Source organism: Pleurodeles waltl, chromosome 9 (genome assembly GCF_031143425.1).
Source record: "Pleurodeles waltl isolate 20211129_DDA chromosome 9, aPleWal1.hap1.20221129, whole genome shotgun sequence".
Lineage (NCBI taxonomy): Eukaryota > Metazoa > Chordata > Amphibia > Caudata > Salamandridae > Pleurodeles > Pleurodeles waltl.
Genome location: NC_090448.1, coordinates 782,249,084 through 782,274,191, shown reverse-complemented (window position 1 = coordinate 782,274,191; position 25,108 = coordinate 782,249,084). Strand labels below are relative to the sequence as shown.

Below are 25,108 nucleotides of genomic sequence, written 5' to 3'. Positions count from 1 at the left end.
CGGAGCGCGCTCCGCCGCCATGGAGGATTCAATGGGGCAGCGGTAAACCGGCGGGAGACCGCCGGTTTACCCTTTCTGACCGCGGCTGAACCGCCGCGGTCAGAATGCCCTTGGGAGCACCGCCAGCCTGTTGGCGGTGCTCCCGTGGTCGGTGACCCTGGCGGTCACCGGCCGCCAGGGTCAGAATGACCCCCATAGTGTGCTTTCCTGTTTTTCCTTTTGCTTCCGTAAACTCAAAATGTGAGCAGCCTGAATAGCTTTACTTTCAGTCCAAGTTCCTGCTGGCATCCGCGGTCACTCCTGGTTTTTGCAGTCACATTATTGTCTCCTGGAGCTTCTGTAAAGGCAATAGTAAATAGATGTAAGCAATTCAGCTCAACTCCTACATTCTTGTGTCCCGAACACCATGAGTAAACGTATTTCTTCCTTTGGCACTGTGATCTAAGACTCAAACTCCAGCTTTTATAGACATTCACAGTTGCTTCTAGGGAAGCAACAAAGGCATACAAGGATGAAAGGGCTGCCTTGAGTGCTATATCGGGGACTGGAAACCTATTAGTAATGTCAACTCTGTGTTGAAGGAATATAAGGGAACTAGTACATAACAAAGTTAATGTTTTCATTTTCTTTCCATCTCATCAGGAAACAATCTGAAAAGTTCACTGGCTTATAACAACAAATATGGTTTATTGGAGCTGTCATGAACACAATCTTCTCCAGGAAATGTAACCCAACATTTTCCTTAAAATAGATCTTGTGAGATAGCTTAGTGGCTTTAGCACATGCTGCTTAGGTCTGTTAGCGATCTGACCCTTGTTGTGTTACGTACCTTATGTACCTCTGACGATGTAAGCATTTATCTTGCAGATTAATTGGGTATTACCATTACCAAATTCAGTGCTACTGACTCTATTTTCTTCAGAAGGCTGAAAGTTGTGCTGTTCATTCCCTTATTCAAGCCTGTAACAACCCAATTAAAAAAGGGTATTAGTAAAATCAATATTACAAATATTATCCACTTAGTTGGTATTTGTTTCTTTCAGTGTCCTTTCAAAATCCTTGCTTTCAAGTGAACTACCCAGGATAACGTGCTGTATGTGTAAACATTATAAGGTCCCAAAGGCAAGACTTATTGGCTATGCCAATGCTTGCTGTAATTTGGTGTAAATCCGTTCAGTAGTTTTTGAGCAATTAATACTCAAACACATTGTAAATCTAGGGACCCGGAGGATCTGCAGAGCTGGCAGATCTCCTGCTAAGATCTGATTGGCTGCCACCACATCAAGGCAGAAGTGGTGGTAAGCATCTTAGGACTCAGGACTCAGTCCTAAAAGAAAAGCAAAAAAAGACATAAGGGGGCAGGGTAGGGATCCCCTGATTCCCTAGGCTTGGTGGTGGAGTCCCTAAAGGCCAAAAATTTGTTTAAAAAAAATAATTCCTGCAAATCTGCGGAGGATCCACAAATCGGGAACAACATTTTTTAAACAAAAGAAGCATGGTCTCCCGCACTTCTTTTTTAAACCCACACCCCTGGGTGGGCTAGGGCCAGGGAATGACACATTTATTTTTTTAGGCAAGATGGTCACATGTGCTCCTTCCACCCCCACTCCCCAGGCCCATTTCACCCCTGGGGACCCATCCCTGCTCACCCAACATATTTTCATGTGAGAGGGTGGGAAGGTTGCTTATGTCCCCACTCCCAGGCTGTATTCGGCCCCAGGAACCCCAACCCCAGGCCCCACTGTACTTTTTGAAGGAAAGGGGCAGCATAGCCCCTCTCAGCCATTTATGGCCCCTTGCACCCAATCCCCTGGGAGCGCACCCCCTGGACATAGTGGCTTCCATGCATACACTTGCGTGGGCAGAAAACCTGTGTTTGCTCCCGCTTGGGGGGGGGGGTATTTTCAAAACTCCCCCCATGCGAGAGAAAAAAAAGTCTTCGCCCAGCAGTAAAGGTGCTTTGAAAATGTTTCCAATGGCTAGGAGCAGACTTTTGATCTGTTTCCCTGCCTGCACTGATAAGGGCAGAGAAACAGATAAAAATATTGCTCCCGTCTGGAGGGAGCAGCATAATTAGCTGCTCACTGAGGGCATAAGCAATGCCATCTCCTGCTGAAAGCATGGAGCTAGATGAGGCCAGATGTATGGTGGGTGCCCTGAGTGGGCACTAAAGCACTAATCTTTAAAAATGTGAGTGCTGGGAGATGGCTCCCCAGTGGCCAGAAAAGGTTTGGGGAGGTGGGGAACGTGGCCCTCCTCCACTTTAATTTTAGTAGTGCCCCTGGGGGATGCTGTTCCTCGAGCCTAACAAGGCTCCTCTCCCCTTTAATTACATAAACAGCCCTGAGGGATGGGGTCCCCAGGGCCTTTTAAAGCTGGGGGAGGTGGGCCAAGTGACCCCCTCCCCTTAATAAAAATGAGACCCTGGGGGATGGGAACCCCAGGGCCTAATAAGGCTTGGGAAGGGGGGGCCACATGCCCCCTCCCCTTTATTAAACACAAGGCCCCGGAGGATATAATTCCTTGAGGAGGGGGGCCTGAAGGATGGGGTCCCTAGGGTCTGGCCCTTTTGCCAACCCCTGATGCGCACAGCCGAAGAGTATGTGCAGCATGGGTTGGCTGCCTTTTGTGGGATGGGACACAAGGCCTGGCCATGACGTTGACTGGATACAAGGGGTGGTGCAGCCAGGCCCTGCGGTTAAACCCCACTGTGTACGAGTGTAGGCCCTGCATAGTGCGGGGTTGGATGCTTTTAGGGTTGTTGGCCACAGGCCATGCACTACTGATTATCCCACATATTACATTACTTATTACATCTTGTGTGACATCACTGACAACATTTGCAGTGAAATTATTAACAAGAAAACTGTGAATGGAGGAGCCTGAAATATTGTCACCATAGAGCACGAGTCATACTTACTCGGAAAAACTGTAACTATAACTGGTAAATTTTAGTTTTTTTTACAGTTTAAAACGTTACATTGTTACTGAACATTTCACCTAACTATAAAGTTACTTTAAACTTATATTTAGGACCATGTTTCCGTGGACAAAGCGTTTTTGACTTACCTGTATCTTTGGCAATGTTTGACAAATCTTCACAAATTTTCCAAAAAAAGTGGCCCAGTGATTTTTGTTGTACACAGAAAGTTTTGAGGTGATCTGTCAAGCAGGGGTCTAGAAAAGGGGGATAAAAAAAGTTGCATTTCCCATGTTAATTCCCATAGGACCTTTAGACACAACCACAACCCAACCACAGGACAGAATTATAGCAAATTTGTCAGAAATCTAGCTTTCTGTACGCAGATTACGCTTTTGCTTATTTGGTGTAAATTTGTTCAGCAGTTTTTGAGAAAGTAAAGAGAAAATACATTTGTAAATCTAGTAATGCGGATCCTTTGCGATGATGCATGGAAAAAGACGAGTTTGTGCGGGGAAATGCACAACTCTGATTGACTGCAAACACTTCAAACCAGGAAGTGCTGGCAGCCACCTTTGGACTAGGCGTGAGCTGAGTCCCATAAAAAAGTGTAAAAGAAAAAAAGGCCAGGGTAAAGACACCCTGACCCCGTTGTCACAAATTTGTGTGAATTCTTTTTTTTAAAAAGGACTGGTTCCTGCACTCGTTTTTTAAAAAGCCCCCGGGTGGGCCAGATACACGGCATTGTTTTTTTTAAATAAGGGCGGCCTCCTGGCCCCTCTCAGCCCGTGGGACCACCACCTCCCTTGGGCGGCATCTAAAACCCATGCGGGGGGCGCCTGGCCCCCCCTCTGCTCCGGGGAGAACCACCTACCCAGGGCTATGATTTAATTCTATGTGGGGGCTGTGCACCCTCTCCCCACACCCACAGGACCACCACTTCCCTGGGTCATAACTGAAATACTACGCAGGGGGGCTGTGTGCCACCCTTTAGCCCCGGGGACCAACCACCTTCCTGGGGCAAAGTGTAAAACGTAGAAAGGGAGTCCTTTTCAGACACCGCTACAGCCCCAGGGACCACCACCTCCGCGGGGCTATGCATGTTGGAGGGGGGCCACGTGGCCCCCCCTCGACGAGCAACTGTTGGCCCTGGGTACCACCACACCGAGGGCTGACTCCTGCTATGTCCTGGGGTACCAAACCCAGGACATAGCAGTTTGCTGTGGCTTGGCTGCAGCTTTGAAGCTGCCGCCAAGCTACAGCAAAACGTCCGGTCCGATGACGGGAGAGCTGTCAAACAGCGTAGTGGAGGTTTCCTCTGTCTGCCTGCCTGCATCAGGAAACAATTGTGTACAATTGCTTAAGCAGCTTCCTCTCTGTAACAGCAATGCTGGCTCCCACAGAAGGAGGGAGCCAACTGGGTACCTTCAGTTTACCCCTATGGTCCCCAACCAGGAATGGGGTCCCCTGGCTGAGATCGGCCCCTAAATATTTAGGCCAGGCCCCAGAGGATGGGGTACCTCGGGCAGAGATTGGGTAGGGTTGGGTCAGGTGGGGTTGGGTTGTTATAGGGGTTGGCTGCAGGGACAGGCTGAAGGCCAGACATTGTGGCCAAACCCCACTGCACAAGGCCGAAGGCAGGCCAGGCTCTGCCTCCAACTGCTGCCACACATGGCCAAAGGCCTTGCGCAGTGGTGGTTGGATTAACATATAGTAAAGAAAATTACTTAATGTAAAAAAAAAAGTAGACATTCACTTAAAAAAACAAAGGTTACATCGTCATTATAGTTAGGGAATCGAATTTTTCAAAAAACCTTAGAAGTTCACTGAAAACACCAAAGGCTACAGGAAGGTTTTGAATTTACTTGTACAAAACCATAGAAATTCAGCAGTTGTAGTTAGAGTTCTTTCAAGCCACTATAACTAGTGCCCTAAGGTAACTATAACTCGTGCCCTTGCCATGAACTGATAATTACCCCAGGTATTACAGCACTAATGACAACTGCTATAACATCATTAAAAGAATAAATTAAACATTATCACTCAAATTTTTGAGGAACAAACTGTGCATGGGTGGGGCGCGAGTTATAGTTACCTTAGGGCATGAGTTATAGTTGCTTGAAAGAACTCTAACTATAACAGCTGAGTTTTTATGGTTTTACACAAGTAAATTCAGAATCTTACTATAACTTCCATATGACATTTGTTTTTTCAGTGAAAATATATATATTTATATATAGAGAGAGAGAGGGTAGAGAATGTATTATGCTATATATCCCTCTTGTGGAGGGCATGAGGGGCACAGGCAACGAGAGCCCTATCCTTGTTTTAGGAATTATGCCCCTTTTTCCCCAACAAAGGTGCTAAATACCATGTTACACTATATTTATCTCTATTCAAGGTATATGCCATGCATTTTTTCAAATATTTGTTTTAAAAAAGTTATTGAAACCATACCAGAATTCAAAGTGTTACATTTATACAGTAAAGTAAAATCACAGTGATGTAAGCTGTGCTTTTCGGATGTAAGTTTTATTATACTCTGATGTGACCTTTGCTGTAGAATTTGATGTGACCTTTGCAGTAAAGAAAAAGTGTGAATGTGCATTAATTTTTACTGTATATTAGTACAAAAGACTTAGGGGCTGATTCTAACCCCGGCGGTCTTCGACCGCCGGGGCGAGGGTCGGCGGGAGCACCGCCGACAGGCCGGCGGTGCCCCGCAGGGCATTCTGACCGCGGCGCTTTGGCCGCGGTCAGAAAGGGTAAACCGGCGGTCTCCCGCCGGTTTACCGCTGCCCTCAGAATCCCCCATGGCGGTGCAGCTTGCTGCGCCGCCATGGGGGATTCTGACCCCCCCTACCGCCATCCTGTTCATGGCGGGAAAGCCGCCATGAACAGGATGGCGGTAGGGGGGGTCGCGGGGCCCCTGGGGGCCCCTGCCGTGCCCATGCCAATGGCATGGGCACGGCAGGGGCCCCCGTAAGAGGGCCCCGCAAGGTATTTCAGTGTCTGCCTTGCAGACACTGAAATACGCGACGGGTGCTACTGCACCCGTCGCACCTTCCCACTCCGCCGGCTCGATTACGAGCCGGCATCCTCGTGGGAAGGGAGTTTTTCCCTGGGCTGGCGGGCGGTCTTTTGGAGACCGCCCGCCAGCCCAGGGAAAAACTCATAATACCCTCCGCGGTCTTCTGACCGCGGAGCGGTATTATGGGGGCGGAATTCTGGCGGGCGGCCTCCGCCGCCCGCCAGAATTAGAATCACCCCCTTAGTCCCTCATTATGCTCCGGCCTGAACCCTGCCGGCCCTATTATGGTTTCCCCGCTGGGCCGGCAGGCGAAAACATTTTTTCCACCTGCCGGCCCAACGGGGAACAGGGCCTTAACATTGCAGCTGGCTCCTACTGGGCCAGGTTGCAATGTGGCGGTCCAGCAGATACAGCAGCACCCGTCACGCATTCCACTGCCCGTAATTCGGGTAGTGAAATGCACGATGGGCCTGTGCATGGGGGCCTCTGCACTGACCATGCCAAGTGCATGGGCAGTGCAGGGGCCACCGAGTCCCCCATTCCACCAGCCTTTCCATGGCTGTGTTTATTCCCATGGACAGACTGGCGGATGGGGACTTGTAATCCCCAGGGCAGCGCTGCTTGCAGCACTGCCCTGGCATATTACAACCGCCAGGAACGCCAGGACTGCCAGGCTGCAGGCTGGCGGCAGCCTTGAGGTGTCGGAAGTTGGACCGTGGTGGCCCTGCCACGGTCATAATGTGGCAGTCGGACCGCCATGACCACAGCGGTCAGACCTCCACCATGACCCTGGCAGTCTAGTAACCACCAGTGTCATAATGACCCCCTTAATGACGGCCCAGTGTGAATTATTCCGTCAATCAGTGGTAATGCTCTTGGCTCGTGTGTGGTTGGGCATAGGTAAATGCTTCCACACTAAATGGCCTCTGCAGAGATTAATTTAGATGGTCCTGTGCATAAAGCTCAGGACCTGGAATTGGGATCAGTTTGAACCCATGGGAGCCACTTCAGCCCCTTAAAGTTTGGAGTGTTCTGCTAATACTTAGCAGGTAGACCTGGTGTAGGGTGTATCTATAAGTAATCCACACACTCTTAGCACATTGAGGCGCTTTGGAGTGCTTTTAGAAGATGAAAGTGTTGTGAGGTATCAGCATTATGCTCAAAGCTGAAGTGATGACGTAAAAACTCTATCCGAAAATCTTTAAACATTGTATCTCTCAATTTCTCTTTTTGTGCAGATTCTGGGTCTTTCCAGACCTCCTTCAGGGGATGTGCCACTCAAAGTACCTGCAGAGCTGGAGTCGAGGCTCTTTACCCAGATGCTTCTGTAAAAGTGAGAAGGTTTCAGTGCAGCAGTGGCACCCCAAAGCCACCAGGATCCACAGTTGTGCCCACCCGTGCAACAAGTGCTTACATACCAATGTCTACATCTAAGAGCACTACCACCAAAAGTAATGTTTTCGCATCTACTGCTAGCAGCCCTGGCATTACACCTTCTATCAGCATGCCTGCCAGTCCTAATGCAACACTACATACAACAAGCAGTCCCAGCAATGGCACTAACATAAACCTAACTACAGCTAGCAGCACACTCACCAATCCCAATACAACAATTCCTACAGCTAGCAGGCCTTACACTCACCCTGATATAACATTATCTACAGCTAATAGCGCTCTGACCAACATTAATACAATCTTACTTTCAACTAACAGCTCTGGTACCAGCCCTAATATAAGATTTTCTACACTTAGCAGCACACTATCCAACCTTAATGTAACTTTATCTACAGCTAGCAAGGTTTTTACTTCTTCTAATGTAAAGTTATCTTCAGGTAGTAGCACTCTTGCCAACCTTAATACAATCCCACATACAGCTAGCAGATCTAGCACTCACCCCAACATATCCTTATCCACACATAGCAGCCCACTCACCAACTCTAATTTACCCTTATCTACAGCTAGCAGCACTCTTGCCATCCATAATACAACCATACATACAGCCAGCAGCTCCAGTGCCTTCTCTAATGCAACCTTGTCTACACCAAGCTCTTTTACCAACCCTAATACAACCATAACTTCAGCCAGCAGCACTCACACCCGCCCAAATGTAACACTATCTGCAGATAGGCTAACTACCTCTGGCCCAAATATAACGTTATCGACAGGAAGCAGCACTCTCAGGAACCCTAATGTAACCTTCTCTGCAGTCAGCAGCCCTAGTACCCAACCTTATGTTACTGTCTCATCATCCCACAACACTAACACCATCCATAATGTAACCACAGCTACTGCTAGCATGTCGAGAACACAACCTGATATAACAGTATCTTTACCTAGTAGCACTGTCTCCATACATAATGTAAGTCTAACTACACCTGGCATCACTGTTACCACCCTCAATGTAACCACAATTACTACTAATAGCTCTGTTGTTTCCTCTAATGTAACTTTATCCACGTCTACCATCCTCGTCCCGCTCCCTAACACTACCTTCTCAACAACTAGCAGCACCAGCTCGACTCCTCATACAACCTCATATATATCTAACACTGCTGCCATGTACTCTAATGTAACCTTATCTACAAATAGTAGCTCTGGCACTCGTCCTTATGCAACTTTATCTACAGTCAGCATCACTAACACCCTCTCTAATGCAACCCCACCTACAGCCAGCAGCCCTGGCAGCGGTGCTAATGTAACCTTGTCCACAGAGAATAGCACTCGAACAAACACAGCTGGAAGCACTGTTCCACATCCTGATGAAACCTTATCTACAACAATCATTACCAGAATTCTCCCTAATGTATCTCTAACAACATCTAGCAACACTGTCAACAACCCTAATGTAACACTAGCTACAGCTAGCAGCACTGTTAATAACCTTTACATAAGTCTAACTACATCTCACAGCACTGTCAACAACCCTAACATAACTCTGACTACAGCCAAGAGTGCTGTCAACAACCCTAACGTAACTCTAACTACAGCTAGCAGTGCTGTCAACAACCCTAACATGACTCTAGCTACAGCTAGCAGCGCAGTCAACAACTCTAACATTAATCTAACTACAGCAAGCAGTGCTGTCAACAAACCTAACGTGACTCTAACTACAGCTAGCAGCGCTGTCACCAACTCTAACATTACTGTAACTACAGCAAGCAGTGCTGTCAACAACCCCAATGTAACTCTAACTACAGCTAGCAGTGCTATCAACAACTCTAGGATGACTCTAGTTACAGCTAGCAGCGCTGTCAACAACCCTAATGTAACTCTAACTACAGCTAGCAGTGCTATCAACAACCCTAATGTAACTCTAACTATAGCTAGCAGCGCTATCAACAACCCTAATGTAACTCTAACTACAGCTATCAGTGCTGTCAACAACTCTAACATGTCTCTAACTACAACTGCCAGTGCTGTCAACAACCCTAACATAGCTTTGACCACAACTAGCAGCGATGTCAACAATCCTAACATGACTCTAACTACAGCTAGCAGCGCAGTCAACAACTCTAACATTACTCGAACTACAGCAAGCAGTGCTGTCAACAAACCTAACGTGACTCTAACTACAGCTAGCAGCGCTGTCACCAACTCTAACATTACTCTAACTACAGCAAGCAGTGCTGTCAACAAACCTAACGTGACTCTAACTACAGCTAGCAGCGCAGTCACCAACTCCAACATTACTCTAACTACAGCAAGCAGTGCTGTCAACAACCATAATGTAACTCTAACTACAGCTAGCAGTGCAGTCATCAACCCTAATGTAACTCTAACTACAGCTAGCAGTGCTGTCAACAACCCTAATGTAACTCTAACTACAGCTAGCAGCGCAGTCCACAACTCTAACATTACCTTAACTACAGCAAGCAGTGCTGTCAACAAACCTAACGTGACTCTAACTACAGTTAACAGTGCTGTCAACAACCCCAATGTAACTCTAACTACAGCTAGCAGCACTGTCACCAACTCTAACATCCCTCTAACTACAGCAAGCAGTACTGTCAAACACCCCCCTAACATAACTCTAACTACAGTTAACAGCGCTGTCAACAATCCTAATGTAACTCTAACTACAGCTAGCAGTGCTGTCACCAACTCTAACATTACTCTAACTACAGCAAGCAGTGCTGTCAACAAACCTAACGTGACTCTAACTACAGCTAGCAACGCAATCACCAACTCCAACATTACTCTAACTACAGCAAGCAGTGCTGTCAACAACCATAATGTAACTCTAACTACAGCTAGCAGTGCAGTCAACAACCCTAATGTAACTCTAACTACAGCTAGCAGTGCTGTCAACAACCCTAATGCAACTCTAACTACAGCTAGCAGCGCAGTCCACAACTCTAACATTACCTTAACTACAGCAAGCAGTGCTGTCAACAAACCTAATGTGACTCTAACTACAGTTAACAGTGCTGTCAACAACCCTAATGTAACTCTAACTACAGCTAGCAGCACTGTCACCAACTCTAACATTACTCTAACTACAGCAAGCAGTGCTGTCAACAATCCTAACATTACTCTAACTACAGCAAGCAGTGCTGTCAACAACCCTAACGTGACTCTAACTACAGCTAGCAGCGCTGTCACCAACTCTAACATTACTCTAACTACAGCTAGCAGTGCTGTCAACAAACCTAACGTGACTCTAACTACAGCTAGCAGCACTGTCACCAACTCTAACATTACTCTAACTACAGCTAGCAGCGCTGTCAACAACTCTAATGTTACTCTAACTACAGTTAACAGCGCTGTCACCAACCCTAACGTAACTCTAATTACAGCTAACAGCAGTGTCAACAACCCAAATGTGTCTCTAACTACAGCCAGCAGTGCTGTCAACCCTAATACTACTCTAACTATAGCAAGCAACACTGTCAACAACCCTAATGTAGCTCTGACTACCACTAACAGCACTGTCAACAACCCTAGTTTAACTTCATTGACAGCTAACATCACTGTCACAAACAGTAATGCAACCCCATCTACAACTAGGGGTACTGCTACCAATTACAACACTAACATAACTCAAGCAATATCTAGCAGCACTGTCAACAACCCTAACATAACTCTAACTACAGCTAGCAGCGCTGCCAACAACCCTAACATAACTCTAACTACAGCTAGCAGCGCTGTCAACAACCCTAACATAACTCTAACTACAGCTAGCAGTGCTGTCAACAACCCTAACATAACTCTGTCTACAGCTATCAGTGCTGTCAACAATTTTAACGTAACCCTAATTACAGCTAGCAGCGCTGTCAACAACCCTAACATAACTCTAAATACAGCTAGTAACACTGTCCGCAATCCTACCATCACTGTAACTATCAACAATCCTAACATAACTCTAACTACATATGGCACCACTGTCACCAACCCCAATTTAACTTCACCTACTGCTAGAATCACTGCCACCAACCCTAATGCAACCTCGAATACAGCTGATAGTACTGTTACCAATTATAATCCTAACATAATTTTATCTACACCTAATGCATCAGTCTCCAGAGCCAGCAGCACTCCCAATAGCCCTAAGGTAACATTTTCTGCTGGTAGCAATACTGGCACCCAATCCAGTTTGCCTGGTAGCAACACTGGCACCAGCCAGAATGTAAGCCTAGCTACAGGCAGCATTATTGTCACCAGCCCTTATGTAACCTCATCTGTAGCTAGCAGCGCTGTCACAAACGCCATTCTGACCTTATCCACTACTAAAAGCAATAGCACCCTTACTAGTGTAACCTACATCAATCCTTATCCCACTTCATCTACATTCAGCGGCAATGTTGTGTCAACTAATGTAACCTTAACAACAGGGAGCAATACTGGCAACAGCCCTAATATAAACACTACAGCCAACAGCTCTCCCCCCAAACCTAATGTAACCTCGTCTGCGGCTAGCAGCACAGTCACGAAACAGAGTGGGACCTTATCTACTGTTAACAGCACTGTCACTAGCGCTGCTGTGATCTCATCTGTGCCTAATAGCCCTTCAGTACCCCCTAATGTTACTTCATCTGCAACAAGCAGCACTCTCGCCAACCCTAATATAATCATATCTACAGTGACCAACAATGGCACCTACCTAAATGCAACGCTATCTACAGCTAGAAGCCCTGGCATGCTCCCTACTGCAACTTCACATGCATCTAGCAACACTGTCACCCAACATAATGTATCCTTATTTACAGCTAGCAGCATGGTCACCAGCCACAATAAAACCTTATTTACTGCTAGCAGTACAGATGCAAGCCATAACAGAACAGCATCAACAGCTGGCAGCGTGGACACCCCCTTTAATGCAACCCTATCTACATCTGTCAACACTGCCACCAGTCAAAATATAACATTATCAACAGCAAGCAACACAGCCACCAGCAACAACGAGATTGTATCTGCACCTGGCATTACTGTCACTGGCCATAATATAACATTATCGACAGCTAGCAACACAGCCATCAGCAAGAATGCAACTGTATCTACAACTAGCAGCACTGTGATCAGCCATAATAAAACACTTTCGACAACTACGAGCACAGCTGCCAGTAATAATGCAACATTATTTACAGTTAGCAGCACAGTCAACAGCCTTAATAAAACATATTCAACTGCTAGCAGCACAGCCATCAGCAACAATATATCTCTATCCACAGCTAGCACCACTGTCAACGGCCATAATATAACATCATCGACAGCTAGCAACACCGCCATCAGCCATAATGCAACTTTATCTACAGCTAGCAGCACTACCACCAGCAATAAAGTAAACTCATCTACAGCTAGCAGCAACACTAATGCATTTACTGTTAGCACCAGCCCTAATCTAGCAATTCCAAGTATCAGTCGCCAAGTACTGCACAGCCTGCTGATTCCAGTCCTTTTTGGGCTTCTAATAAGTTTCATTTTCTAACCTCTTTTGGACTTATTTCAAAACTTCAAACAACAATCGTGTTTAGTTCAAAACCAAAACGTCCAAGAAGATTCTTGTGCAGTTTTTACTCAAGCAGCGATGTCCCAGAGTTATGGTCAAGCTCACATCCATCAACTGCAAAGACTTGCCTGCTTACAAACCACTTTATGCAAAAGGAAAAGACACTCCTGCCTCCCCAAGACAGTAATTACGACTTGCACATGCTCACGAAACAATACTGCAAGCTAACAATGGAACTCTCTCCATAGCTGTCACAAGACTCAACATCAAACTCCAGCTTGCAATCAGACATGGATGCAGTTAACTACAGTATGGAACGCTGCTCAAGTTCAGACCATTAAACGAGTAACAACTAAACCCACTTAAAAAAACCTCACTATTATTGTAGTCTTAACAGGACTAATACCCGATGCACGCCTTTTTGTTTCAGGAAGAACTCTGCAGGACTTGGCAACTAAACCCAGCTGAATCATCATAATGGTTTACAAAAGGAGGAGTCTTGGACCATCCTCAACCCTACTTACTAGCAATCACAATGTTGCTCTTCCACATACATCATAGCATGCTTACCATTCTGGGGGATTACTCTTAGTTGGAGACTGGACTGAATGACTCAAATATAAGGATTTTGAAATTGTAAAATATTCATGATGAATAGGACTTAATAGTAGGGAGATTTTGCACTTTGGCCACAATCTCACTGCATTAGAATTGTCCATTCAATGCCGCTGGAAAAATATCAGCTGTTCAACAGAATGCAGCTCTGAATGATACAAGCTTGGACCACCCATGTGTCCATTGTTGGCAAAAGGGTACTCTTCATTAAGTAGTGTAATAGTATTCTGATATAACTCACAGGGTCCGTTTCACTAAGCCATTTTATGCCATACACATATTTTTTATGCTTTATGTGTCTTCATTTTAAATTCGCAGAAGGACTCCCCTGAAAAATGTAAATGTTTTTGTTACTACAGAATTCCCTGCAACAACTGCATAGAATTCTGTAGTAGCAAAGCCAACACAAGGGGCTGGGAGTTAGATCAATGTGTGGTAATTCATAAACTGGGATTCAATACCTTTGCACTTGGAAATGGAGTTTTGCTTTAGCAAAGGACTGGAGAACTCTCTTCGAGGGTGGGAACAGAGTTGGCACACGTCCAAACTTGGCACAGATCTAGGGAAAGAAGTATCTTCATGGGGGCAAATAACTTTACCAAGGAGAACATAAAGAAGAAAAAATGTGTATTTGGGCAACGGCTGTCTACATCCAGTGCAGCATTATACATTTTGTACAATTCTACATTGGAAAGATAGCGCATAGGGAATATGTCCAATTAGGTTTCTAGTGGTAAGCATGGAACCTGCACCTTCTTATTAGGTGTACTACTGGGAATGTTTGTGAAATCTACAAAGTAGAAACTATGCTACTCTGGGTGCAGATTTACCACTTTTCTCTGTGAATATGCCTTTTTCTGTGCTTACATCTTTCCTTGATTTCATAAAGCACCATGTATGTGAGCAATAATGATAAGGTTTTTTTACAGCTACCAGGAAGACGTCCATTCTACAGACCTAGGGGCATATTTACAAAGAACTGGTGCAGCGCGGTGCTGCGTCAAAATTGGCAGCTCCGGGCTGGGTCAGTTCTGAAATGCCATGATGCACCATATTTACAAAAATACAGCACATCACAGTGTTATCTCCTGCGATAAATTAGCTGCCTTGCCCCAACGCAGCCACTCTTGCACCATGGTGGAAGGATGGCTGCGTTGCGGGGGAGATTGTTTTTGTGGAGGAAGACAGCACACATAGAAAGAGCGAAAAAAGAGGAGAAATGAAAGCATTTCTCCTTGCTACGCCATTGTAACGTTAGATTTTGGTGCTGCCACAGATATACAATTTCTTGTAAATCTGAGGCAGCATCAAAATGCAATGGGTGTTGCTGTGGAATGCCCACGGCAATACCCATTGCACGCCCCTTTCTCTTAAAGGGCTGCATGTGAAGGGGCCTTATTTCCAAGATGGCTTTAAGCCACAAAAAGTGGCTTGATGCCACCTTGTAAATAGGGTGCAGTGCACAACACTACTACAGAGTCACAAAAGTGATGCTCAAGTGGCGCCAGTGGCTTGTAAATATGCCCCTAATTTAAATAAGGACCGTAACAGCATGTCTTCTAAAGATAGCAGCAGTTTTGTCCCCCCTCTCTGCACTTCCTGTCTTGAGGAAAGGCAACTTTCCTGACGTTAGACCTTCCACTGGCTTTTCCATGAGGAACATTATGTGAGTGATTTAATGGTGACAAAAATGATGTTCATCAGCCAGCAAATATAGGCTAACTAATCAGCAACCAATCAATGACACCTACTCCGTGCAAGACTACCAGTCACACCCTGGTGGTTCTGGCAAAGGACAGCATACACATGTCTCTTTTGTGCTGGGAGAAAACTGTCTATGACACTTGGGATTGGAAATGTACGACCATTTTGTGGTTATATGATCAGGTTCCGTATGAAAACTAATTCAAGCAGGCATCAAAGAAATCACCAGCACTGTTTTTCCCCCTAAGGATTTATTGGGGAGAAACACTGGTTAGGCTTTCCACAAATATGGTATGTCCACTCCAATTGAAACTGAGATATCTGCCATCAAATCTTTACCATAAGCTGCGGAAAACCTCCGGACTCTGATCTGAACAGCAGAACATGTCCTTTTTCTTTATTTTTTTCCTGACTGATTCTTAATTTAGAGAACGCAGAATACAAGACTGAGAAGAATATGGAAAAATGTTTTCATAGCACTGTATATAGATTATCATGCAGTATTTATACTTAGCACTTTATTTGATTTTTTTCTACATTGATGACACCATCCATGTGTTGTGAATTGCACTTTTTAAATATGTAAAATAAATAAATTATTCTCTACCATATTTTCCAGATTGTTTTGATGATTTCCATGACAATGTGGCATTTTGCATGAATAAGTCTGACCACTGGTTCAGTGAAAAAAGAGACCAGGAAGTATGGATGTATGTCACATTATCGAGTGACAAAAATAGTGCTGTAATAATACTGTATCCAAAATATTAACAACCACAATATCAGGAAGGCCAGCATATTCATAACTATAGATCTAGTCCCCTTGACGATCTACATATTGTCAGAATACACAGATGTGTAGTTATGAGTGATAAATATATGCTTTCCTTCCTGATATTTGAGTAGTAGATATTCTGGAGATGAATTATGGAAGAACGATATATAAAACTTGATATTGTTGTAGAATACCAGGGAAGAGTAGAAGAACTGGTCATGGTAAAATGTCCAACTGATTTAGGACCATGGCCCTGAACTTAAATTGAGAGAGTCAAAAAGAAAAATGGTCTGGTACCAGAATTTTGCCTGACTTCAATATTGTGTTCTGAATCCTATCTATAAGTAAATGGGTCCATTTGAGGTAATGAGAACATTTATGGAACAATATGAAAATATTTTAATTGATAGATATTTATTTATATATGGAATATATATGGGACACTATTTTTGTAAACAATACTAGGAAATGGCATATCTTTAAAATAAGATCTGTCTAATCATATCGGACATGGGGAAGAATTAAATAATTTCTTAGTTTATCTAGAACATTGCAACTATGCTGTTCTGCTAGATTACCATCCTCTACTAGAGAACGCAAGACTTTCTGCTGTGATATCAGTGGAACATGGAGTGAAGCTTGGAACGTAGAAGAGAAGTTTATGTTTGAACTGTAAATTGTAAGCTGAGGTCCTGTGCACCCCTTTCTCAGGGTTGCTACTACATTGATGAGTTTATTTTATCTGTGGACTTAAGGATGAATATACTTTTATTCTCTAACTTGCAGTGCCCTTGTTACTTCTTCGATCCCACAATTCCAATGAAAGCAAAAATCTTTCATTACACAAGGTATTTTTTGCGACACATTGCTGTGTATTTCATCACAAAATATAAATGTATTTATTTAATTATACATTTTATCATCATTTAAATTCGATTCTTTGTAAAGACGCTGATCATTACAGTACATATCTCCCAATTATCATTACAGTACATATCTCCCAATTTCAAATGATTGTACTATATGTGGATGAATACACTACAGACTTTACTTTAACATTTTAGTCCATAATACAAAGCCAAGAAGATCTTGATTCAGAGTTGGGTAATCCTGCATATGAGACATTTGAATTTGGGTGGGTTTTGTGGCTTCATTGAGCCAGACAACAAGAAAACTCAACAAGCAGTAGTTGCGATGGAGCCACACCTCAATGGAGTTTATAGATTCTAAAAGGTTCTATTCTTTATGCAAGGACAGGTTTCAGCAAAAATGGCTTACAAAGCCTTCCCTTCTTTTTGGTGGATGATACTTAATGTGACTTTCCCCCAAATCTGAACTGTAAACTCATTTAGTTGTGATGTCTCCTAGCACAAAAGGTATTATATTCACCTGGAGCAATCTGTGTTGAGAGAAATTAGTGAAATTTGTGCACAACTTGTAATCCTGAAACAGGTGAAAACATAGGTTTCCTGGGGCACTCAGAATAAGACAAAGGGCCTGATTTAGATCTTGGTGGAGAGGTTACTCGGTTGCAATGATAATGGATATCTCGTCTGCCGAAATTTAAATGGTATTTAGATTTCGGCGGACGGGATATCTGTCACTATTGTGATGGTGTAACCCAACAGCCACGATCTAAACCAGGCCCAAAGTGTCATATATTAGATGCATTCTTGGACTTTGAGAGGTCATATCATCAATTTTTTTGAGTTCCTCTATTTTGAATTAACTGCTACCTGTATAGTGCCTTCTTTCCGGTGCCAAGGAAATGAAAGTGTTGAAGATGGACACCTTGTGAGTGAGTAATTAGAACTATAGAATTTGTCTTAGGATGTGACGCTGAAGGAAATAGGATTTATCTGCAACTGCAGAGTTTGCAATTAATTTGCATTCACAAATGCTTCATGGCTGCAACTGGTGTGAATGGAAAGCCTGTAGTACTTGGCCAAACTGGGTGGAACCAGATTCATTTTTCATTATACGAAAGCAAAATTACTGCCACTGTTAGTTTCATTTTAGTAAACTGAAGCAAATCAAGGATTTAATAGCTAGTAGCCACCTTTGGAAATTGCTGATTTTAACAGCCTAGTAATGCCAACTTTCAAACCCATGGTGCATCAGAGGTAACACATCACAGTCAGCCCAGCATATTTTAACTTACCCGCTGAGCTGGCTGGGTTATTTCACTGAAATGTCACCCTCTGGCACTGCAGAGTCATTTCAGTAAAAAAAGTCAGCCAGACCTCTGGGACTCGCTTGGAGGCCTATAATGTAGTTATTAGGGGAGTCTACCTGGCCAAACAGCAAGGTACCCTACGTGTGCTGCTCCGACAATTAGAGGACCAGCTCAGAGACCTAGAAAAGCACTACTGTGTCTCAGCCGATGTCTCACTCCTTGCTGAGGCCCGAGCGCATCATGACCAGTATGATGATGCGGCCCGTCGTGAAGTGTGTTACCTGGGGAAGGCGACAGGACTGGCAAAATGCTTGCTAATCTCCTGTGCACACTCTGCGCCGGTGAACATATTGTTTCACTACAGCACGAGCAGGCCAGCTTGACGGGGACGGTGGCGGTCCAACAGACGATGAAGTCCTTCTATGCCACTTTGTCCTCCTCCACTTCTCCTCCTAGAGAGAAAGCGTACACTAACTATTTTGATGCACACAAACAATTCATCGACTCCCCTTTTATTGAGGAAGATATAGTCAAGGTTATCCAAGGGCTTCCTGGAGAGAAGGCTCTGGGTTTGGATGGACTGATGGGGGTGTTTTATAAGGAATATGCGGAACTATTGACGCCACATCTCCTTGAGATGTACGCTGAATCACTAGAGTGCAGCCTTCTCCCACCTTCACTGCAGAAGGCGCTATTTGTAACTATCCCCAAGCCTGGTAAGGATCTGAATAAGTGCAACTCCTATCACCCACTGTTATTAATCAATTTGGACAATAACATTTCAGCTGAACTGATTGCATCTACATTGATCCCTTGATTATCGACTATCTTTAGACCGTACCAATCTGTGTTCATCCCTGGCATGTCCACTGCTTATCATCTGTGGACTTATTTTGCAGTGGCACTCTCAGTTGACCCGGAAAGACAAGTGACGGCGATATTCCTAGATACTACCAAGGTGTTCGAATCGCTAGATTAGCCATTCCTTTTTGCCTTCTTGGCCCATTGGGCCTCAGCCCCAAATGTATTCGGCTTGTCCTTCTGTTGCGCACTGAGCCCTCCACTAGACTGCGTATCAATGGCTCTGTCACTGAGCCTTTACCTGTCAGGGTTGCACTCTTTCGCTGCTGCTTTTTTGTGGTGGCAATGAAGCCATTGGCTATGTGCCTCAGACAGCATCCCACACATCAAGGCTTATCCTTCACACCCCGAACTATCCTGGAACCAAAATACGTGAACGATGTGGCACTCTGTCTTCCGGACCCACAGATTAATCTAGACCCATCATAAGTGAGTTCATCCACTTCGGGGAACTCTCAGGTATAAAAATGAATTGGACAAAATCTGTAGTGTTGCCACTGACAGATATCCCCGTGACGTATGCTTGGGAGTTTCCGCTGTGCTGGGCAACAGAACGTACGATACTTAGGGATCTGGCTATGAACAGGGCTGGCCGAGCTGTGGGGGAGCCAATTATAGATAGGCAATATCATGGTTGGATAATAAGGTGGACTACCGGAGAACCCTGCCACATTTGCTCACTGGCCATCAATAAGATGGTGGTTCTCCCAAAATGCCTTTATTTCTTAATCTCCTGATACCACTCACCCTGTACTTTCGAAGGAGATTGCGCTCACTGTTGATCTCTCTCGTGTGGGCAGTCAGACAACCTCAAGGGTCTTGGGAATTACTCACGCTGCCCTTCGAACAGGGAGGGCTCGCGGTGCAGGACAAGGACATGTACTATAGCTGTGCCCTGGCGCAATTCGCTCACTCCTGCGCAATACAGTTCTTACCTTACACTGCTCCAGAGCATGACTTGATACGGCCCTGCTGACTGTCAAGAGCCCTCTACCTGCCTCTGCAGAGGCCATGGACTAGGCTAGACACTGTTGCACTTACTGTACTGGCAAGGCACGATCTATGTTGCAGAACGGGTGCTTCTATTTTTGATACGCCCTCCATGCCACTTCTAGATCAACCCATGCTCCCCATAGCAAGAGATGTTGGCACTCGTTCAAGACTACAGGGAATGCAGCTGACCACTATGGGAGCCCAATTCAGATGGTGAATTTATTACTCTCGACCTGGCGCCACAGGGAAATTTCAATGCCCTGCTCTGTAGGCTCACTTGCTTCCAGCTAGGGGCTGTGCTCTGAGCTCAGAATAATAATTTCCTGGCAGCACCACCGGTGGTCCAGGCTTTGGAAACACTTTATGCCTCCTCAAAACCATGCCGGCTGGTCACTAGACTGTACACGGTTACACAGTCTACCGCGCCAGCTGTCTGTCCTAGCTCATGGAAGAGATCTAGGTGGGCTTTTACCGGCTCTAGTGGGAACTGCTGTTGTTCACACATTTGTGCACTTCCCTCAACCTACCGGCTATGACTTCTTCATTTCAAGTTTTTACATCAGGTTTATTACACTCCGGCCCAACTGCACCTCATGGGAATCTGTGCTGATTCCTTCTTTCGGCGATGCTCTGTTGTGAATGTGGACTTTTTGCATTCCGCATGAGAATGTCCTGAGGTGCATAGATTGTGGTGGGAGGACTCTGAGGTGGTTGACGCAGTCACAGGTGCTGCAATTCCATGCACTTCTTTGGTCGCCCTCTTGGGGTATGTGTAAAACATCTGAAATGGGGCTTGAAAACTGGTGGGTATGCTGCTGCTACTGGTCAAGTGTAGAATAGCCATGAGATGGGGCAATAGGGGATCTCGTCGCAGATCTGAAGGCTAAAAGATACTGCATACTGCCAGGAACAATCCCAGTTTTACTGGGATATGATGCCATTAGGGTCACGCCCCCAAAATGCCTGGGCCCCCCTGCTCAGCTACTTATACATGCACAAGAGTGACACACTTGCACAGGTGACAGTACACGCAATGTATTCTCCTGAAGATGTGAACAACACTGCTGTGGCTACATAAGTGAGATATGGATAGATTAACACTGTCTTTGTTCTTTGTGTTTGTTAACATGAGTGTACTCTTCTTTCCTGTTTTTTCTCCTCTCAACCAAGAGTTATTCCACATTTGACATATTGCACCTATATTCTGTTTCAGCCATCGGAGCTAGACTATTAGTGACAAGAAATAGTATGATGCAATTCTATGTTGTTCTACTATCTGATGTGTTCTTGAGGTGTTCATAACTGCATGTGGATTGATGGTTGTTTAGAGAATGGCTTTTGTTCTGCGCTATGTATGGTTTTTTTTCTGGTGAAAACTTAATAAATATATATAAAAGACTAAGAAATCTTGGGAATGTTAAGTGCTTTGGAAAAAAAGAGTAAAAGTGTTCACTAATTCACTCATTCTCTGATTTCTCTTGGGACTGAATACAATCCTGGAATTAACTTTAAGTAAAGTTAACTTAATCAGCCCCCTCCCCATTGGTTTGGCTACCACAACCACCTCCCTCATGCATAGTTTGTCTGCCTCACTAGATCCTCCCCAAACAGCATGGCTCATTCCACCACATTCTTTACTCATAAAAAGATTATCTCCACTTGCTCTGTTACCTACATCATTGCTTTTTTCATTGCCTCAATCCATCACACTGCTATCCCTACCTTCTCTTTCTCTGAAGGTCTTTCTCTGAAGGTATGGCTCTTTATTTAACTTCACCCATGATATGTCTGTCCCCATCGGCACCTACCTGTTGAAGCTTTTTCAGCAATAGTTATCTTCACCTTCTTCTTCAACCTCAGCTATATTCCCCAAATGCTTCACCCACAACATGTCTATCTTCTCCAAATCCTCCACACACAACACTGCTACCTCCACTACCATCTTCACAGTTTCTGTGGCTAACTCCAATATCTACCTCACCTGTAACATGAGAATGCACTGCACCTTTTTCACACAACATAACGGTCTACACAATTCCACCAAACCCACTGCAGTGCTAACGCCACTATTTTCCACTGCACTGTTACCTGCAAAACCTTCTCACTACCCATTGTATGTCATAGATATGTCCTAAGCCACTTTCTTTCAACGTGGATGTCTCCATTAGCCATTTCATCCCCAACATGGTTATTGACCTAGCCGCCACCAGTCAAGGCATGGCTGTCTCCACTAGCTTTTTCGCCTTTAGCTTGCCTAAGACCACCCACCAACTTCCCCACCGATTGAGATGCAAGCCTTTTTCATGACATAAGGCATAGACTGAAAGTTGGTAGATGGGGAGAATTGAATAACTGACTTTCCTTATGAAATCACAATGCCTTTTCTGTCCACAAATGCCATCAGTATGAGAGGCCTGCAATTCCCATTGGGGCTAGTAAACCTGCTACCAGCTCCATCAGGAAAAAAGAGGTTTATAAAGTTACAATGGACCTGTCACTGGCACTTGTCTTTTATGTTTCTGGCCAACTGGAGCTGCAGAGTGGTCTTGATCCTTGTAGGTTCTGCCTTGACGAGGTAAGAGCGGCCCTTTCTAGTAGCCATGGTGCTGCTGACGATGGAACGCCAAAGGCTGTCTGTGCCCTCCAGAAGGAGTCCCAGAGGAAAAAACCCCAAAGGGAAAAATCTCTATTGCAGGAACTCTGTGTAACTAAAATAAGCAAAAAGGTAAGTCTTCCAACAAGAAAACAAAACTAGAAGAATCTGAAACAAGCAAAGGAAAAAACTGGAGAAAAAACAACCGGAGCAAAGATCACCACCAAAGGAAGTGTTGCAGCGCAAGGAGAACAATAATCACACTCCTTATATACCCTAAAACAGGAACTGACCAAATAGGAAGAAAAAAGACACCATATTGGATTGGGAAAGAACCATAGAAGAATTTAGAGAAAGGTGCCATTTTGGAAAAGGGTCCTAAGCTTGCAGGGAAAAAGAAAGGCATGTTGGGATAAAGAAGAACATGGCTGCTAAGTGTAAAAATAAGGAAAGAAAGGAGAAAAGAAGAAAAAAGAGAAGGGAAAATAAAGAAAAGAAGAAAGGAGCAGGCTAAGTGAGGTCAGGGGAGGGGGTTCCCATTCCTAATGTCGAGGGAGCGCTGCACCCAAAACTTGCAGAGGGCCCATGCCCACTTTTGGGTCTCGTGCAAGAAAATAGAAAACAGAAGGGGCGCAGCGCGCCCGGCTGCCAAAAACATTAACCGCAGCTGCGCTGGGCAGCAGTGCAACAGTAGGTCCCTCCCCCGGAGCCCTGGGTTTGTGCGGATACAAACGAAAAAACCAACAGATCAAAAGTGGTGCGTGAACAGAAGAAGCATCTTCCCAACAACACTCACAAAGAGGATAACCCTTCCAATGGATAAGATATTGGAGATGGTTTCGGAATATACGAGAATCACATATTTCTTAAACTTCATGTTCATGTTCGTCATTCACTAACAAAGGGGGAGGACAGGTAAATTGCCTATGAAAAGGGTCAGGTTTATAAGGCTTCAGTTGAGAGACGTGAAATACTGGATGAATTTTCATGTTGAAGGCAAACGATCACGGAAGGACACTAGATTGATCTTCTGAAGAATTGAAAAAGGTCCATAATAGCGGGTTTGAATTTATTTTGTGATTGACGGAGGGGAAAATATCTAGAATAAAGCCAGACTTTGTCTTGGATTTGAAAAGATGGAGCCTAACATCGTTTCTTAGCAGCCACCCATTTCATTTGTCTTTTAGTAAGCAAAAGATTAGACCGTATAAGGCGTTGAATTCTACGTAATTTTTGTGAAAAGGAGGTGATTACAGGAAGTGTAGAAGAGGTCTCAGCATTAGCAGGAAAAGATTTGGGATGAAATCCATATGAGCAGAAAAAGGGAGTGGCTTTTGAGGCGCTATGTACGGTATTATTATATGAAAATTCAGCAATGGGTAAATACGTGGACCAGTTACTCTGAGTGATGTTGCAAAAACAGCTGAGATATTGTTTGAGTCCTTGATTCAGGCGTTCTGTTTGCCCATTAGTTTGAGGATGAAATCCAGAAGATAAGGCTACCTCGATATTTAGGGTTTTACAGAAATGCTTCCAAAAATGTGATATGTATTGAGGGCCACTATCAGAAACAATAACTTGTGGGAGGTCATGGAGACAATAGATCTCTTGTATGAAGATTTGGCTTAATTCTTTGGAAGAGGCTAGCTTCTTCAAGGCAGTAAAATGAGCCATCTTAGTAAATGAGTCTACAGTCCCCATTATAACTCGGTTTCCTGCTGAGGGTGGTAATGAACACATAAAATCGGTTGATACAGTATGCCAAGGGACTGATGGAGCAGGTAAAGGTTGAAGTAGTCCTGCAGGCCCCGTATGGGGTATTTTTGCTTGGGCACAAATGGGACAAGATACTACGTAACTCTCAGTATCTTGCTTAAGTGTAGGCCATCAAAAAGAACGAAGGAGTAATTTCTGTGTGGCTTTGATACCACAATGACCGGCCAGTGGAGAGTCATGACACATTTGTAGTGCTTTTCTTTGCACTATCTTAGAAGGTAGAAATAACGCATCTTTATGGTAGTAGTACCCTTCACTCTTGAGTAATTCTGGACGTAGGTCTTTCATCTCTAGTTCTGAGTGGGTTGAGTACTCAGACCGTACTTTATCGAGGAAAGACTGAACTAGATCAATAATTCTATCTGGTTCAATGAGGTGTTGTGAAGGGGTGTTAGTACTTTCAGGGAAGCATCGAGACAGGGTGTCCCACAAGATATTTTGAGAACCTGGAATTAGATAACATAAAAATCGAACTGGCTAAAGAAGAAAGCCCAACGGGCTTGGCGACTGTTCCGGCACTGAAAGTTTTGTAGACACTGTAAATTTCTATGATCGGTTCTCACATCAAATGGTTCCTTAGAACCCATAAGGAATTGTCTCCACTCTGACAAGCTGCTTTTAGAGCTAGAAGTTTTCTTTCCAACACCAAATAATTTTGCTCAGAATCAGAGGGCACATGGGACAGATACAATATTGGATGTTGTAATCCGTAGTCGTC

At 44.5% G+C, this 25,108-nt stretch overlaps 1 protein-coding gene across 1 annotated transcript in view; it reads left to right on the top strand.

Moving 5' to 3' along the window:
- The window catches only part of LOC138259973 (mucin-2-like), a 39,869-nt gene extending 24,042 nt beyond the window's left edge, over positions 1 to 15,827 (top strand). The window contains exon 5 of the mRNA XM_069207986.1: positions 7,190 to 15,827. Coding sequence (XP_069064087.1) covers positions 7,190 to 12,876 — 5,687 coding nt within the window. The 3' untranslated portion in view covers positions 12,877 to 15,827. The remainder of the gene's footprint in view (positions 1 to 7,189) is intronic.
- Positions 15,828 to 25,108: the final 9,281 nt, after the last annotated feature.